Here is a 19,241-nt window from a genome sequence, read left to right on the forward strand (position 1 = left end):
AATAACAAGATTATAAGTACAGTTGCCTTTCACTAATCATACTCTAAGCCTATCTAGTCATTGTATACTATACATTGTACATAGTACATTGTACTAATCATAACCTGTCTATCGAGTCATTGTATGTATATACTTTTGAGAAGAAGCAACAAAATTTCATTTTTAATGTGTGCCAATGTGCCCACAGTAAAAAATGACAATAAAGGTTATCTATCATTGCATCTTAATACTGAGAACTGATTTTCATTTTTTTCTTATTGTGTAATTATTAAAGGAAAAGACAACAGGAAAATATGACTTCTTGTTTTATTGCATCCTGCAACATGATGGAAATTTTTTGGCCATCTACTTTAAACAGACTGCCTTTCATCAATCTGTCATAGAAATCCATATCTCTACAGTCTGTGTTAATTTTCCTATCCCTTGAAGTTCACTGCCTATAAATACAGGCATTGTTGAGTGTAATGTGAACATTAGTGACTTGTTCTGTATTAGTTAAATTGATGTGAAGCTCTTAATCTGTTTATTAAGATGAGAGGCAGACATACTTCTTTCAGTGCTTTTAGCATCGGGTTGCTTGTAAAAATCTGTACATAGCTGTGTCCAACCTTAGATACTTAACACCATTACCTATAAAGCATATACTACAGGGGTCCCTAACCTGTGGGCTTCAGCCCGGTAGTGGGCTGTGGCCTACTGGCCACCAGGCCCCACGACAGGCGGGCCAGTACACATGCGTGTGCACACACATACCCTCACTTGTCCTAGTGCCACAGCTGTGGAGCGCAAAAACGATGATGCACCACAGGACACAAAAACAGGCTGCTGCTGCACCTCAGGGCACGAAAATGGGACACTGCCGCACCTCAGGATATGAAAAAGGGATGCCCCTATCATGGGGCATGAAAACAGACTGCTGCTGTGCCTCAGCACAAAAACGGGATGCCTCTGCACTGCAAGGCGTAAAAATGGCCGCTGCCATGCCACGGGACGCAGAAACAATGCACTGCGCTACACAAGAACGGGGCAGGGCTAGTAGTGACTATCACGTGGGAGCTAGCCCCACCCCATTTGTAGTGCACGCATGTAAAATGCTTCCCTCTCCTTTTTCCTCCGAACCACCAACTGATAAAGGTTGGTGACCTCTAACCTATACTATTACAATTGCTTTGTAAAAAAAATAAACCAGAATTTCTCATTAATGAGAAAGTAAGTAAGATTACTTCTAGGCCACAGGTCGGCAACCTGCGGCTCCGGAGCCGCATGCGGCTCTTTGAGCCGTCTCTTGCGGCTCCCAGCCGCCCGGTGCGCGCGCACCTCTTCCAACGGGCAGTGGTGCGCGCGCACCTCTCCAAATGGAGAGTGGCACCGCCCGTTTGGAGAGGTGCACGCGCACCTCCCCGAATGGGCGGAGGTGCGCGCGCACCTCCCCAAACCTTTGGAGAGGTGCGCGCGTACCTCCGCGCGAATGGGCAGCGGTGCCGCTCTTTCAGGAAGCCCGCCTCGGCCCGTCTGTGAAGCTGCCGAAAGCGGCAGCTTAGCAGACGGGCCGCGGCAGCTTCCGCAAAGAGCGGCGCCCCTGCCCATTCCGAGAGGTGCGCGCGCACCTCTCTGAACGACCGGAGGTGCGCGCGCACCTCCCCAAACCTTTGGGGAGGTGCGCGCGTACCTCCGCGCGAACGGGCAGCGGTGCCGCTCTTTCAGGAAGCTGCCACTTTCGGCAGCTTCCTGAAAGAGCGGCGCCGCTGCCCCTTCGCTTTCGGCAGCTTCCTGAAAGAGCGGCGCTGCTGCCCCTTCGCACGGAGGTACGCGCGCACCTCCCCAAAGGTTTGGGGAGGTGCGCGCGCAACTCCGGTCGTTCGGAGAGGTGCGCGCGCACCTCTCGGAATGGGCAGGGGTGCCGCTCTTTGCGGAAGCTGCCGCGGCCCGTTTGCTAAGCTGCCGCTTTCGGCAGCTTCACAGACGGGCCGCGGCGGGCTTCCTGAAAGAGCGGCACCGCTGCCCATTCGCGCGGAGGTACGCGCGCACCTCCGGTCGTTCGGAGAGGTGCGCGCGCACCTCTCGGAATGGGCAGGGGCGCCGCTCTTTGCGGAAGCTGCCACGGCCCGTCTGCAAAGCTGCCGAAAGCGGCAGCTTTGCAGACGGGCCGTCGCCATCGGGCAACCGGGAACCGGTTCCATCTCATTTTTTTAAAAATGGCAGCCGCGTGCGTCCGCGCATGCGCAAAAAACCTTTTTGCGCATGCGCGTGCATGGACACACGCACGCGGCTCCCTCTTTTTTTAATTTGTGATGGAACCGGTTCCCAGTGGCTCTTTTTCTTTTTTAGGTTGCCGACCCCTGTTCTAGGCTAATCAATCCTACACTTACCTATCTAGTTCAACTTATTTACTTAACTTTTATACACAGTACATTACAATTTATTTAAATATACAAAAAATTGATTCACAGCCAAGTTCTCCAAAATAGCATTTTCAAGTTTTTAACAGGGTTACATATAAAAAAGAGGCCTTATCAATGGCATTTTACCATCTATTTCAGTGGTCTCCAACCTTTTTGGTTTGTCAGCCCGGAAAGGGAGGCAGAACCGCTACGTGTGTGCACGCAAATGGACCGTGCACGTGTGCATGCAAAAATTACCTGTGCATGCACACACACAAATGGGCCATGCACAAGCGCATTCACACGCGCAAATTGCTCTGCACATTTGCACGTGCAAACAGGGTTGCATGGGCACAAGTGTTGCAAATGGGGCAGCACACTAGCACTGGCATGCTATGGGCGGCACCAGTGCCGGTGTGATGCTCGGGGGCAGGGCAGTGATAGTGCCAGCAGGATGCTCAGGGCAGCGTGGTGCTAGTGCCAGAGGGATGCTTGGGGTGGCGCTAGCACGAGTGTGTGCGGGGGTGTGGAGGGGCATCCCTTCACACGGCCCACAGGTTGGAGACCCCTGATCTAGTTGAATAAAATACCTACAAAAAATAGAAGATGTCTTTAAAATGCATATAGAAACTAGGAAAAATGCAGATTGTTAAAAGGAAATAACTCTTCTGCATATTTCCCCTGGATTAAACTGTACTGAAGCCAGCACTATTAACATACTCAGTATCACATAGGAGCAAATTTCATAGATTCATTATTAATAAAGCAAGCAAATTTAAAATCAGTCACCAAATACCCAAAAACAAGCTGTGAGCAGCCCATACCTCAGAAAACCAAGAGGCACTTAAAACAAATTGCAAGCAGAAAGTAGCAGGCATTTTCACAAAACAAATGAAAAGTAGATACTGTTTCTACTAACAAAGCAGCCTCAGTAAGCTTCTTTCATATCCTTTTACAGTAATAAACATAATAAACAAGACTGAGGCAAAGTACCTGTGTGATCCCCTCATTTCTGTAAATTATAACAAGGATAACACTGGTAGAAAATTAACAATATACCAAACTAGCTTTTATTTTCATACTTACAGCAAATCAAATAAAATTACATTCTTTCATACAATCCAAGGCCCTTCATAACCTTTCATTTTAATATCTTTAAAATACTAGATGGATTTCATACCATTTGACAGCCTCTATTTCCCAACAATACAGCAGCTTCCATTTTTTTTACCCTTTACAAATTATTATCTTAGGATGGGAAGATAATTAGCACTGTAATAAGTAAAGATCTCAAGAGTTTTGTGTTGCTTTTTATTTTTTTTTAAAAAAAATTCAAACCTTTAAAAATTCTGACAAAGACAAATGAGATTCTCAACACAGGCGCAGTTACATCTTACAAGCTTGCCAGCAGTGCAACTTAGAAAGCATCATTCTAACAAAGCGATATATTCAGAAAGGAGCAGTAAACCCCAAAGAAACAGAATCGTTCTAAATGTAACATCATGATTAATGATACAATCTAAAACCACTCATCCATCCTTCAGAAAAGAAAGACGCAGCTTCGGAAAGAAAGAGAACTAGGAGGAAAAGTTACAAGGGCTGAGCTAGTTAAAAAGCTGAAATAACCCGAGGCATGAAAGAAAACAAGCCAGAAAATAGCACAAGACAGTCGCTTATTTCATTCCACTGTTGTGACCGGCATCCAATTCCCCCAACCGTGTAAAGACCTACGTCGCGGCGGAAGGGGAGGAAGCCACTGATCGCGAGGCTGAACAGTTTCTGCCGGGTTAAGAAAATTCCACACGGCAAACAAAAAAAGGCACGCATCCAAAGGGAGAAGGAAAGCAAAGGAGCCGCCAACCCAAACGACTCCCAAGCTAGAATAAGTCCTATCGAAGACGGGCGAAAGTACAACTGATTGTTCACAATCGTCCGGGTGGCTCTCGCTTGCTAGCTCCGCCTGCATCGGCTCTCGGGCTTTTACGTAAAGCCTCGTTGAAGGGCCGGGCTAGAGCGCTTACGAAGTGCTTCTCATCCCTCCCTCCCTGGTTCGCTTCGTGAACTGGCCACCGCCTTCTGCTCCCGTGCCCTATTAAGCAGAGCCGTCTCTGCTGACAGCTCTACGGGCACAAAATGGGGCTCCCTTCCCGTGGGCTCCGCCATTTTGTGAAGAGACGCCTCAAGCGATACTTGGCTTGGGGCCCGCCGCTGCAGCTTCCTCAGCCCGAGGATGCGGGCAGCGATAAGGCAAGAACGTCTGCTAGGGTCTTTGGAATGGTTGAATTAAAATGACCCCCTCCAGGGAATCCCCAGCTGACACTTACGTAAAGGACGTGCGCAATTGCTGCGCTCAGCCACAGAAACCCTTCTACTCGTGCTCTACGCAATTTGCCTATCCTCGCCTTGGCTGCTCCTGCCGCTAGAGTACACATAAACTGAAACTGACTCACTCACCTCTGCCAAACACCGGTGGGAGGGAGACCCCTAGTTTTTGAGTCATTCGAGGACTGTTGACAACTCTCCCGGAACGACTGAGCTTCCGTTTTTAATTGGGCACCGGTCACTTACAGTACTAGGTTGATGTTGAGCATTTCTGCAAGTATTATTAACCGGAGATACCTCCGCCTGAATACTGTCGCTAGAAGCAGAAGGTTATGTAGGAGAAATTTCTGCAGCGTTTCATATGGAAATTATACGAGAATTTAAAACATTTTTTAAAAAGCTGGTATGTGCTCCTTAAAGGGGTTTCACTACAATTATGATTATGTCGAAGGCAATTCTTATCAAGCATCTTATTACTTCATTATTTCTCATTTTTCAATATGAAACTGCAGGCCAACTGAAAATTCATAGATTTTGACTTAGTTTCCTGAAGAAATGCAATCTAAATTTTAAAGGGAATATTGCTACCTTAGAGGGGTCCTTGGTGCTCTCTGAGCTTGCTTGTTTTCTTGTAGATGTTTCATTACCCAAACTAGGTAACATCACTGCTAGTAAAGAGTGCTGTTTGCAAGTTGACAGCAAAGAGCACTCTTTACTAGTACTGATGTTACCTAGTTTGGGTAATGAAACATCTACAAGAAAACAAGCAAGCTCCAAGGACCCCTCATGTCAACCCTGAGCTACAAATATTCTCCTTTGTTATTGGTATCTTTGACAGGATCTCTTAAGATCACAAACTACTGGAATCAGTTTGCAAACCAAATTGTACCAAATTAATGTGTCAAATTAATAGCATCGTGATGAGTTTTAGCCAACCACGTAAGAGAGAAACATGTTCCAGCTTTCAAATATCCACCTACAATATTGCATCCTCATCCATGTTACCATGAATAAATTAAAAAGTAAAGAACAAAATTTTAGCAACCAGCCTTGTAGAATGCAATCATTTTATGGGCCTATATCCTTTAAGTAGGAAAAGTCATAATTTTAAAATATGTATTACTGTAATTTGAATTATCAAGCTAACAACTATATTTACCTTCATTCATAACTGTTTATCTGAAAATCATATTTATGACTAAGGTCTCTCTTAATTTATGTCTGGTGCTCTAAGAGAACAAAAACATTCAATTCCATACACACAGGTTAAGAATTCTAATTTGAGCTACTATTGTGATTGTTTTCCCTTATTAATATTCTTCAGATAAATTATACCATTCCTACATATTTACACATTGAAGTCAGTGAAGTAATTGAAACTGAATCCTAGGCAGTTGTGTATAAGATTAAAAATTTGGAAAGAAAAGCATGTAAACCAATCACTTATTCATTCTGAAAAACAAATCCCCTATTTTACTAATCACACAGTATATTATAATTGCTATAAATCAAGGTGAGGCACCTATAGCCTTTTAAAAGTTGCTGAGTCCAAGCCAATATGGCCATAGCAAGAAATACTAGGAAATGTGGTTTAGCAGGAGAGAATCCCAACTAATCAGAACATGATTAGTTATGCAACATTCAAGATGCACATGTTTGAATTAAGAAACCTTGAGCTTTGGCTATAATTTTTACCAGTAATATCTATATGATTACTGGACACTCCCCTCACGCACATATATACAATATAATTAAGTATCATAGCATGAATTATCACAACAAATACTTTAGCACTAAGGGACAGAATCTGCCTTCTACAGTATTCTACAATATTTCAAGCATTCAAAGTGTTTCATCTTTTTACCTCCCATTGCAGGAGGCAGAATTGCAGAACAGATTTAGGCTTCATTATTATGCTCCATTTATCACGTGTGTTTGGTTTAATATATAGGCAATTTCTAAATATATTTTGTAACTTTTTAATTGTGAAATGTATTTTAGAGAGTTTCAAGAAATCACGTTTTATTAAACTTTTTAATATCTCTTATGAATCTCTCCTAATTTTAGGAGCCAGAATTCTCCAATGATATACAATCTGTGAAAATAGATGGGAATATGCATTATAAATAACTTCACTAAAAATTATCTTTTTATAAGTCTTATTAACTAATTATTACTAATTAAAGAAATACAGCAGATGTATTAAAAATACCTAGCTTTCCTCTTCCCCTATTTTTTTAATCTTTCAGTAAGTATTCCAGCTGTTTAAAGTTCGGGAGAATGGAACGTTTACTCTGCCCCTAACCCTGGAACAACCGGTAGTAGCCCTTCCTCTGTCTCCTGCCTTTTCTTTCCGCCCGGCTTTGTGTGAAGTTTGCGGCACATTGCAGATGAGCCCTTAGCCGAGAGAGAAGCCTATTGTTCCCCGCCAGGAACTGCTCGTTGGCGGCCTGGCTTCTGCCATTTCGAAGCTGCCTTTTGCAGTGCCTCGGCTCACCGCTGGGGTTCGCTGTGTTGCGCTCTCGCCCAGGCAGCAGCACGGCTGCTTCAGATCTTTTTGTCTGAAGAGAGAGAAGTGAATCTTGCTGCCGCCGCCGTCGTACAGTGTGTATATGTGTGTGCGCGCGCGCGAGCGTATATGAGAGCGAGGGAGAGGGGAGATTTCATGGATTCGCGTCTGTAATACACATACACTGTCAGTACCTCACTCCAGCCTCCCCAACCCCCACCCTACCACAACACTAACCCAATTCATTGTGTGATCCAGCAGCACCATGTTGAGTCTCATGTGCAGGCTGGTTTGGTTGGGCTTGTGGTGCTGAGAGCAGCAGGCAGGCAGGCAGGCAGGCGGCGGCGGCGGCGGCAGCAGCAAGAATTACCGAGAGGTGCCCCTCTCCCTCCCTGTGCGTTGTGTGGAGACAGGACTCGCAATTACCACTCTCCGGCTTCTCTTATTCCTTTTAAAGTTTTCTTTCTTTTCTTAAACAAGCCCCTCTCCATGGCTGATCCCCGGCCGAGTACAGGAACCTGGATCTCTTAAAGGCAAGGAGGAGCTGCGGATTGTTGTTGTTTTTCTATTGGATTTTTTTAAGGAGACAAAACCCAAATCTTTTAAATCCGAGGGGGGAAAATGGCAAACTCGGCTGGTAAAAACCAACCAGACCATCGGAGAAAAGGACTCGCTTTTTTGGACGAGCTGCGGCAGTTTCACCACAGCAGAGGGTAAGGAAAATGGGGAGATGGAAGGGGATGGTGGTGGGGGAGGTTTTTTAAACCGACCGATTTTTAACTTCCAGCCCCTGCCCTGAAGGACGAGGCGGCCCCCTGCGAGGGGAGAAAAGGGGGGCAGAGTTGACAAGTTGTTTGTCTCTCTCTCTCTTGCCAGGTCTCCTTTTAAGAAGATCCCTGTGGTGAGTGGAAAGGAGCTGGATCTTCACGCTCTCTACACCCGAGTCACCACTTTAGGCGGATTTGGGAAGGTGAGTGGAAGTTTTCCTTCAGCTTTCCCTCCCACCAACCTCCCCTCGAAACTCTCTTCCGACCCTGGGGGAAAGGCGGGGGGGGGGTCGGGATCGGTTGTTCTTCAAGCCGGCTTGGGAAGGAGGGAAGTGGAAGAGGGAAGCAGGCAAGGTAGGTTGGCGGCTCGGCCTTGTTGGAGAAGAGCCGAAAAGGGGAGATTCAGGGGTGCCGAAGGCAGCTTCTCGTGCCCCCTTTCCCTCTGCCCTCAATATTTGGCTCGTTACTTCTTTTCTGGGGAAAAGACGAGTGGAGGAGGTTGTGTTTGGAGGCAGTTTCTTCCGCTTGTGTGTGTGTGTGTGTGTGTGTGTGTGTGTACGCGCCTCGCGCAGAGTCTGAGTACAGTTTTAGTGGAACTCAAAATTAGCGGGCATGTTTAACATCGATAATCGGCAGGGAGTATGGGCTAGGAAATGATCCTCACTGCCGTGGGGGGGCCTTGGCGCTGCTCTCGGAGCCCCTTCTGGGGAGAAATAACAAAAGGGGCAGCCAAGACGATGTGTAATCAAATAGCCATCTTTAGGCTTCAAGACTAGGGACAGAAATGTAGGCCTCAAAAGAAAGGCCTCTCTATATCTGTGGAGCTTGCGGAGGGGGGAGATTCAGCGGGACGGTTTTCTTGCACCTTCAGCCGGTGGGGGCATCCCCCATCGAGATTTCCTTGGCACATTTTCAACTTCTTTGGGTTTTAACGGACCGCGGGAGGATTTAAAAGCAGGCAACAGAGGAACTCCCGATTGGTTATTGTCCAGGCAGCGAAGACAAAAACAAACCTTTCTACAGAATAAAATCCGTTCACTTTCTCACTCCCCTGTAAAAGAAATGTAAAACACAAGAGGAGGAGCAATATTGTATCGCCGGTGACTGTCAGTAAGAATAGAAATTCCAGATCCTATCATTTTTTTAATCTTTATCATATTTGTTTGTTTCATGGCAGCCCTTTTGATGGTGACAATCAACGACGTTGTGTGTGTCTGTGTGTGGATTTGTGCATCTCCGTGTGTTGTTTTTGACAGGTGTCTGAGAAGAATCAGTGGGGAGAAATAGTGGAAGCATTTAACTTTCCCAGAAGTTGTTCTAATGCTGCCTTCGCTTTAAAACAGTATTACTTGCGGTAAGTACCATCAGGTCTCCTGAAGCAGTTGCACTAGGTTTTAAACAGTATTTCAATTTGTGTGAAGGTAAAAAATAATATCTTCACTTTCTAAAACATATTAAAATTGTGTTCTCTTGGCAGCTGAAAGGCTTTTATGGCTGAAGTTTTTGAGTTGTCTTTTATTTCTACCAGTATTAAATTTCAGGTGCACTGGGTGCACAAATATTTGTTGTAAGAAGCTTCTTATTAGTAACTTAGTATTTTAATTGCTTGCCTAAGAAAATATAAAGTACTGGGTTTTAAAAACTTCATTTTATATTTAATAATAAGGAAATGGCATTCTTGCTGTTTGAAGACACTGACATACAATTATTTTAAAGACTGCATGTACACATTGTTATTGAATATTGCTGGTCAAATGTTGGTTTAGTTGCATATAAATATAGAATTCTGTCTGTTTTTTAAAACATTCTTCAAATGGTTTCTGAAATGATTTTTAAATATTCAATTGCAATCCCAGTCGATTGGCTTCATATTTTTTTTAAAAATAGTAAGAATTGTCATCATGGTGATTTCCTTCTGTTTTTTTTTAAACACAAAGTACATTTACAGATTATATGGTAGTTTATACTGGAAGATGTGTTACTGTACTTTAGTTTAGAAATCCAATTCTATGAATTGTGGCCATTGTTTTAAAAAAGTAGAGTTTTGGAGGCTTGTAACATAAATACGAGAAGTTATCTCCCACCCCTGTCAATTTAGGAAGGAGCTGCTCGCACTTTTATGATATGCACATTCTAATAATTCAAAATCAGTCTGTTGAAAAATTATTCTGATTGAGAAAATGCAATTTTATTGGTACAGTTATTAATGGTTGTCCTAGATTGACTTCCAATTGGAAGCTCCAGAGTTCACAGCCATAGTGCAGAAACAGTTACTGAGTTATCAGAAAGTAGGTCCGTGCAAATATAGTTTTGTATATTTACTTTTTGCAGTTTTGTACTTTTATTTCTAAGCAATCTAACAATATTAAAGAACTTAATCCATAATTTTTAAAACATCTTTTATCAAGCAGTAGTCAATGCTGATCAATAAATTGAGCCACATGATTTATATGCTATTAGAGAGAATGAATATTAAGATGCCTTTTCATGAGCTTCAAAGTTAGTACAAAATTAAGCCATTGTAATTGCAATTTTATACCCAGTTGTCCAAAACTAGCACTGAGACACAATTAGCATCCTTGACTGAGAATTTACTTATCTTTTCTTTAATCCGGGTGATCATTTTGAATTTTCTTCTCTCTAAAACATTGTTTGAAAATCCAGTTTTGTATTGCATTCTTTTAATAGATCTAGCTTAAAATATTTGGTCCCAGTATTTTCTTAGTGGTTTTTATGTAGTAGGAATATATCAAGAACATATCTGAATGTTGTAATATTCTAACAATTTTAAATGAGTTTTGTTGTTTCAGATTCTTCTTTATTCAAAGCAGACATATCCACTGAATTCTTGGGATTTCCATATAGTTTGATAGTGATTAGATACTATTAGATCAATATTATATTAGATCGATATTAGAAAATAAAAGTGGCTTTTAATATTGTTCTTTGCAAGAGTATTTATAAGGAAACTTCAGTAGCTCCTGAATGGAGAAAGCTGTAAAGAGGAAGAAATATTATTCATGAATTTATTTCACAAATTTAACAACATTTTAAACCTTTTGAGGATTAACTTGAACAATCTTTCATTTTCATGTTTGAATAATTGTAGTAACATAAACTTTTTATTCTGATACTTGTGTTATAGTGTGATCAACCTACATTCTAAAGCTTACTTTTCCCACTTCAATGCCATATCATACATTGATTTTATTGATTAGAGCAGAGGTCTCCAACCTTTCCTAGCTCACGGACTGGAGGGAAGCAGAGCACCTTTAAAATTGGTGCATGCACACGGATGGGGCCACGCACACTGGCACGGCAAAAGCGGCCCCGTTTGTGCAAGCGGCATGTGTTGATACCGTGCACCCCCCGCAGTGGTTAGCAGCCCATTTGCACATGTGCAAATGGGCTGGGGATACTCGTCCCATGCTAGCAGCCCTTTTTGCATGTGCAAACGGGGCCGTAGGCGCTAGCTAGCACAAGTGGGAATGCACACCCACGTGTGCACACACTGGCCAGCCATTTCCACGGCCTGGTCAAGAGCCTGCAGCCTGATCCCGGGCCGCGGCCCATAAGTTGGGGACCCCTGGATTACAGGTTTACCTCTTATATAAATCTGTAATTATTTTTATAGCTGTTTCTAAAACAAATTGAAATATAATGAAAGTTATTTAATTAGTAATAATACTCAAGGTATCTCCCCTTAGGAGCTGAGGGGGTCATGGACCAGAAGTCAGGTCTTCACTGTGCTAGCCCCTCTACTCTGAAATACATTATCCCAGAAAGGTACCTAGCCCCATTAATGCTGATATTTTACAGAACTGTGAAAACATTTTTTTCAAGCAGGTTTTCAAAGCTTAATGGTGATTGAGCTGTGTCTGTTCCTTTTATGCTTTGGCAGGAGGTATTTGCATTGAGAGAGTTTTGTTATATTGGTTGTTTTTATATTTTTGAACATCACAAATCCGGTTATATGGGCAGTATAGAAATACTTTTCAAGGGCACAATGGTTCAGCAGTTAAAAACACCAAGCTTGTCAGCTGGAAAGCTGACAGCCTAGGTTGGAGACAGCGGGGTGAGCTCCCATTACTTACCCCAGCTCCGGCCCACCTATCAGTTCAAAAGTATGCAAATGCGAATAGAAATGTCCACTTCGGAGGGAAAGTAACAGCATTCTGTGTGCCTCAACATATATTCATGTTGGTCACATGAGCACAGAAATGTCTTCAGACAATGCTGGCTCCCTTGCCTGAGAAACAGAGATGAGCATCACCCACTACATTCAAATACGACTGCACAAGGGAAACTTTTACCTTTACTTTAGAGATACTTTTAATATTTGTTTAAATAGCATGTTGGCTCTGAGAATGATACGAGTTTAAGATCACTAACTTTGGTATACTGTAGTCCTTGTTGTTAGATATTAAACTTGCATGTAACAACATTAAATTTTAATGGGGAATAATTTAACACAAGATTCATCTCAAAATAATGTTTTACATCAGAGTTTATAAGAAAGGATCTCACCATGTATATACTTAGACACAAGTATGTGGGTCTTCAAACATATATATATATATATATATATATATATATATATATATATATATATATATACACATATATACATATATGTGTATATATATGCACACATGTATATATATGCACATATATGCACACACACACACACACACACATATATATATATATATATATATATATATATATATATATGTATGTATGTATGTATGTATGTATATGTAAAGGTTCCCCCGCACATGCGTGCTAGTCGTTTCTGACTCTAGGGGCCAGTGCTCATCTCCATTTCAAAACCGAAGAGCCAGCGCATGTCCAAGGACATCTCCGTGGTCATATGGCCAGCATGACTAGACGCCAAAGGCGCACGGAACACTGTTACCTTCCCACCGTAGTGGTCCCTATTTTCTACTTGCATTTTTACGTGCTTTCGAACTGCTAGGTTGGCAGAAGCTGGGACGAGTAACAGGCGCTCACTCTGTTACGCAGCACTCAGGATTCGACCCGCCAAACTGCCGACCTTCTGATCGACAAGCTCAGCGTCCTAACCCACTGAGCCACCGCATCCCTTAGTGTGTGTGTGTGTGTGTGTGTGTGTGTGTGTATATATATATATATATATATATATATATATATATATATATATATACACACACACACACACACACATATATATATATATATGTGGATCTTTGGTCATTCGGGTTTTTCCCTGCGTAGAATTGAAGGTGTAGGAGCAATGTTTCGACGAAATCCCATCCGTCATCCTCAGGCTGGTGGCTTCAGCTTCCTTCTTCTGGGAGAAGCATGTGGTCGTGGCTGTTTGTTCCTCTTTTTTAAACTGCCAGAGGAGGGTGTGTTCTGTGGGTGGAGGTGTGCTCTGATTGGGTGGGGGATTAGGTGTGTTCTGATTGGGTGGGAGTTTGTTTTGAGTGGATAGGCTGGTCTCAGCTGCTAGCCGTCTAAGCTGCCAGCCGTCTAAGGCTGGCAGCTGAGACCAGCCCATCCACTCAAAACACACCCCCACCCAATCAGAACACACCCACCATTCAAAACCACACAATAATCAAACTGACACCCACTATAAAAACATGGCACCACCACAAACACGAAGCCGAACAAAAGCAGCACAACTCACCAGCTCAGGTCTGGAGCTGGCAGCTGAGACCAGCCCATCCACTCAGAACACCCCCTCACCCAATCAGAACACACTCACCATTCAAAACACACTCCCACCCAATCAGAACACACTTGGTCCCCTACCCAATCAGAGCACACCTCCACAGAACACACCCCCTCTGGCAGTTTAAAAAAGAGGAACAAACAGCCACATGCTTCTCCCAGAAGAAGGAAGCTAAAGCCTGATGATGACGGATGGGATTCCGTCGAAACGTTGCGCCTACACCTTTAATTCTACGCCGGGAAAAACCCGAAAAACCAAGGATCCACATACAGGCACCCGCGAAAACCTCAGAAAACATATATATATATATATATATATATATATATATATATATACACACACACACACACACACATATATATATATATATATATATATATATATATATATATATATATATATATATATACACAAACATATATATACATATACACATATATATACATATACACATATTTGTTTTCGTAGATTCTCGCGGGTGTCTGTATGTGTAGATCTAGAGTCTCGGGTTTCTTCCCGCGTTCCTTTCATCTTCAGAAAGTTGTGGCGACGTTTCGACGAAATCCCATCCGTCATCATCAGGCCGGAGTGTTCCTCCTGCTGCTTCCAGGAGCAATGCGTGGTCTGGCTGTTCCTTTCCTTCCAACTGCCGGTGGGGCTGTGTTCTGACTGGGTGGAGGCGTGGCTGCTTTCTGATTGGGTGGGGGTGTCCTCCGATTGGGTGGAGGCGTGGTTGTCTTCTGATTGAGTGGAGGCGTGGCTGTCTTCTGATTGGGTGGATGCGTGGTTGTCTTCTGATTGGTTGGAGGCGTGGCTGTCTTCTGATTGGGTGGGGTGTGTTCTGAATGGGTGGGGTTTTTTGTTGTGTTGTAATATCCTGAGTGTTGTGATTTGGTGTCCTGAGGAGTGGGCTGTGTAGTGGCCTCCAGAGCTTTGGTTTGGCTCCGAGTTCGAGGACCTGCTATGTATCTCTGGTATGGGTCAGTCAGGTTCGTGTGTGCGTTCTTCTGCTTGGGTGATGGCACTTTTGCTTGACTTGTTCTGTCTTCTGTGTGGGGGAGTTTTTGTTCTGGGTGTGGATGAGTCTTGCTGGGGCTGGTGGCATTTGGGGTTGTTTGTTGGTTTTTTAAATCCTTGTTTGCTGAAATTCGTAATTTCAGCAAACAAGGATTTAAAAAACCAACAAACAACCCCAAATGCCACCAGCCCCAGCAAGACTCATCCACACCCAGAACAAAAACTCCCCCACACAGAAGACAGAACAAGTCAAGCAAAAGTGCCATCACCCAAGCAGAAGAACGCACACACGAACCTGACTGACCCATACCAGAGATACATAGCAGGTCCTCGAACTCGGAGCCAAACCAAAGCTCTGGAGGCCACTACACAGCCCACTCCTCAGGACACCAAATCACAACACTCAGGATATTACAACACAACAAAAAACCCCACCCATTCAGAACACACCCCACCCAATCAGAAGACAGCCACGCCTCCAACCAATCAGAAGACAACCACGCATCCACCCAATCAGAAGACAGCCACGCCTCCACTCAATCAGAAGACAACCACGCCTCCACCCAATCGGAGGACACCCCCACCCAATCAGAAAGCAGCCACGCCTCCACCCAGTCAGAACACAGCCCCACCGGCAGTTGGAAGGAAAGGAACAGCCAGACCACGCATTGCTCCTGGAAGCAGCAGGAGGAACACTCCGGCCTGATGATGACGGATGGGATTTCGTCGAAACGTCGCCACAACTTTCTGAAGATGAAAGGAACGCGGGAAGAAACCCGAGACTCTAGATCTACATATACACATATATATACATATACACATATACATATGTACACACACACACACACACACACACATATAAATCTTAGTAGTTTTTTTCATTGCCCCTAATCTGCCATCAAATTACTTAGGATAAGCATAGTATTGAGATTTTTGGTAGAAAACAAAGTATCAGCAATTATTTTTTTGGTATTCCTGGTTAGTTTACTTTGAGTGTATATGTGAATAATACTGACATCCTTTTTTGGAACAGGAATTGGTCTAATGAAGTGAACTTTGCTTTATGAAGCTTATGTGGTAATCAGTTTGTTACTTTGAAAAATGTCACAAAATTCACAAAATTCTTCAGATTGTTTATCAGGCATATTTATTCCTAGATATGCTTCAGAACTATTCTATATATTTTCTGCTGACTTTTGCTTGCATAGGCATGTTGGATGATATAGATTAGGCTTCTCTAATTAGCTATATTAGGCTACTGTTTCTAGTATCTCTGCAAGCATGGCCATTGTTTTAAACTGAATTGCAATGTAAATAACAACCTTCTTAGTGCTAAGCAAAAGTTCTTGCAGATTCTTCACTTTGTTGCCAGAGCGTTGGTGTCCCACAAGTACTTCCTTTGTCAGTGAGGAATAGTTTTAAGATAAGTAGGTATTGCTAGTTGATCCTGATAGTTCTTTCATCTATTAATTTTGGAAAATGATACTTCTCCTAAAAGGATACATTTGTAGATATGTTGCAGTATTTTCTGCCTGTATTTTACAGGTTAAAAAATTTATTGTGTTTCGTACATATTTTCTAAGCAGAGGCTGTTCCTATGTTATGATTCTGGCCTGTTGAATTTTGTTTACTTTGATAATTGAATATCAGAAATGCTTGTGTACAAATATTTGTCATATTATTACTCAATTCTGAATAGATAGTTATAGATCATTACTTGGGTGTAGATGTATTATGAATAATAACTTATGATGTGAAGGTAATTGTTAATTGTCCTTTTATGTAGACCAGCTAGGAAGTATTATATAGAATAGATGAAACACTATACTGCAAATACTGTGGAGCAGCATTTACTGTTCAACAGTAGAGTTCTCATTTCAGTTCAGTAGGCCTAGCCATAATCAATCATATCTCTGTCTATCAATAGACCAATGGGTTATCTGGGTTTTATGGTTGTATAATATCCCACTTTGTCCATGCCTACCTATATTTGAGATGTTAGAAACCTACCCATAATTTTATTGGACATCAGGTAGCAAAAGAGAACAGATGTGGTAGACACATTAACCATATATGACATATATTACCCAAATGGTCAATATAACTGAAGATAGCACACAGGGTATACGCTGTGTAAAAGTAGACACATTCTTGTCCCCCCCAACTAAGGTGAACACCATGTAAAAGTTCATATATGAGTCATGAGATAATGTAAATTCTCCATATCTATGAGGTTAAAGAGATTACCATTTTGATAGATGGACAGATACATTCAGCCGTAGCAACTGGAATGATCTTGATATCCTTTTCTCAGTTTTGAGAGAGCAAAGTATGAAAGAAATAGTGCAACCAAGAGATCTGTTAACTCTATATAAGAAAGTGGAGTACTTTAATTGAAAAGCTTCAGTAGATTGGAATCATGTTTCCAGAACATCTTACATCAACAGTTCTCCTGGGCTTTTGCAGAATGTTTGTTCATTTATCTCATTGTTACTACACTTTGCTGGATAAAGCATTACCTATTACATATCATCTGTGACGCAATAGCATAGCCCCACTAGAACATGAAGATAAATAGTCACACAGAGGAACAGTTAAAATTGTGGTTACTATTGCTAGTCTTGTTTACATCTGACTTTTCTTCATGGCCTGATGGGGGAGGAAGAGTACCATTATCTCTGTATCAATTGAAGGTTTGCTTATAGAGAGCCAAAAATACCCATAGAAAGATAATAGCAAATTAATACCATACTTTTCTTTGCACTTATGTTGCAGTAAGACTAATATTGAAATTGTAAGGAGAATGAATTGTATCAGCTGCTGCACAGAGGTCTATAAAACTTTAGATTCTCAATAAGTACTTGAGAATTAGGGCCTGAGAACTACCAGTGATGCTTTTCCAGTGTACTTATATTAGCCTCTTTTTGCTAAAGAGAGCATAATGACTAAAAGACTCCTCTCTTTTGAGAGTTGCTACAAAATTCTGCTTAATTTCATATAGCTGGGCTGTAATCCTGAAAAACAGAACAAAATATAATGGCACAAAGCCACTTTTTTGCATGGATGGCTTTGTACTTAACCTTGTTTTATTTAAGTGGGAATAACAAAGGAAGTTGTTAACTAATAAAATTATCTAAAATAGTTTTCATATATTGCCGGGAGCAAGCAGGTACAGAAAAGAGTGGGAAAAATTTATAGCAGTCATATTTCAATTGTACATTCTATGTTTTTGCTTTCTTGTGTGGGGTCTTTTTGCTTGCATTCTTAGTTGAAAAATGAAATTTGAGAATAGAGGTATGATGAGAGAGAGGTTCAGATACGAGCAGATATATAAGCAATAGGCATATCTTATAGTTCCATTGAGTACAAATTTGTACAGAGTACTTTTGCTTCATGATTTCTATCTGCCTGTTTTAACATGAGAAATACAGCTTCTTGCTGCAAGTTGTGGGCACGCTCAGACAGGAGCTTGAATACTAGTGAGAATATGTTATGACTAACTACAGAGTCATTTGTTATCCTGTATTCTGTTACAGTAATGCATATATGCAAATGTCTCCATTGGATTTAATGAAATAATTTTAACTTGGGACATGTCTTTTGTTGGGATAACTCCTTCGGGAGAAGGGCGGTATATAAATAAAATTATTATTATTATTATTATTATTATTATTATTATTATTATTATTATTATTATTATTATTTTAACAATAGAGCTTCAAGAGACTTCAAAATTAGGCAGTGTTTCCACTAGTATCATATGTTACTCAGTTCTGATCTCTTTAAAGATCCTTGGGTCAACTCTGAAAATTTGCTGTACTCCTGAAGTTATATCTTTACTGAGACTTAATATAAATACAAAGTGTTTATATACATACACTTGCGGTCTTGACATTTCTTAGCCACTAATAAGTTTTGAACAATGGGTCTTTTACAAATAATTACAGAATAATATGATTCTGAAAGGTGAAAGGTCTCTCAAACTAACATAAGAAAATTAGTCCAGTTGCAATGATTCAACCTTCAGACAACTTCAACTTCAGATTGTTTCTGGAAAGTACTGATGTATTCGAAGGTTAGCCTGAGATTAAATCAGGATGGAATGCACTTCACTTCACTTCACTTCACTTCACTTCACTTCATGGATTGAAGTTTTTTCTCTTTTTTATGCCTCACCCAGGCAGCTTTTGTATCTGCTCATCTTATCTTCATCGAGTCTGATTTTCTCCTTTCTCCTCTCTTCTCACTTCAGCTACCCTCTTCTTTTAAGTTAGCTTCAGTCTGCTATATCCTTCTTTTTGGTTACTGCCCCTAATGTATGAAGAGGGAGAGGAATATCAGGGTTTCAGTGCATTAAAAAAAGGTTGGTATATAGAAATTGAGACTGTTATTTTTTTCAAGTATATGCTGGTCAGTAACTGAATTAAAGGATTATGGTTTTAGCTAAAGGTAGCAATTCTGTTAGATATTGCATAGGAATTTTCTCATGTGGGGGGGTGAAATACAGGAAAAAGTTTTAAAGGCAG

At 41.7% G+C, this 19,241-nt stretch overlaps 1 protein-coding gene across 1 annotated transcript in view; it reads left to right on the top strand.

Annotated features, from left to right (window-relative positions):
• The first annotated feature begins 7,517 nt into the window (after positions 1–7,517).
• Positions 7,518–19,241, top strand: part of ARID2 (AT-rich interaction domain 2) — a 200,164-nt gene continuing 188,440 nt past the window's right edge. The window contains exons 1-3 of the mRNA XM_083365211.1: positions 7,518–7,925; positions 8,089–8,182; positions 9,236–9,333. Of these exons, the coding sequence (XP_083221337.1) occupies positions 7,834–7,925; positions 8,089–8,182; positions 9,236–9,333 (284 nt within the window). The 5' untranslated portion in view covers positions 7,518–7,833. The remainder of the gene's footprint in view (positions 7,926–8,088; positions 8,183–9,235; positions 9,334–19,241) is intronic.

The sequence above is a fragment of the Vipera ursinii genome (genome assembly GCF_947247035.1).
Source record: "Vipera ursinii genome assembly, chromosome: 6".
In the NCBI taxonomy this organism is placed as follows: domain Eukaryota; kingdom Metazoa; phylum Chordata; class Lepidosauria; order Squamata; family Viperidae; genus Vipera; species Vipera ursinii.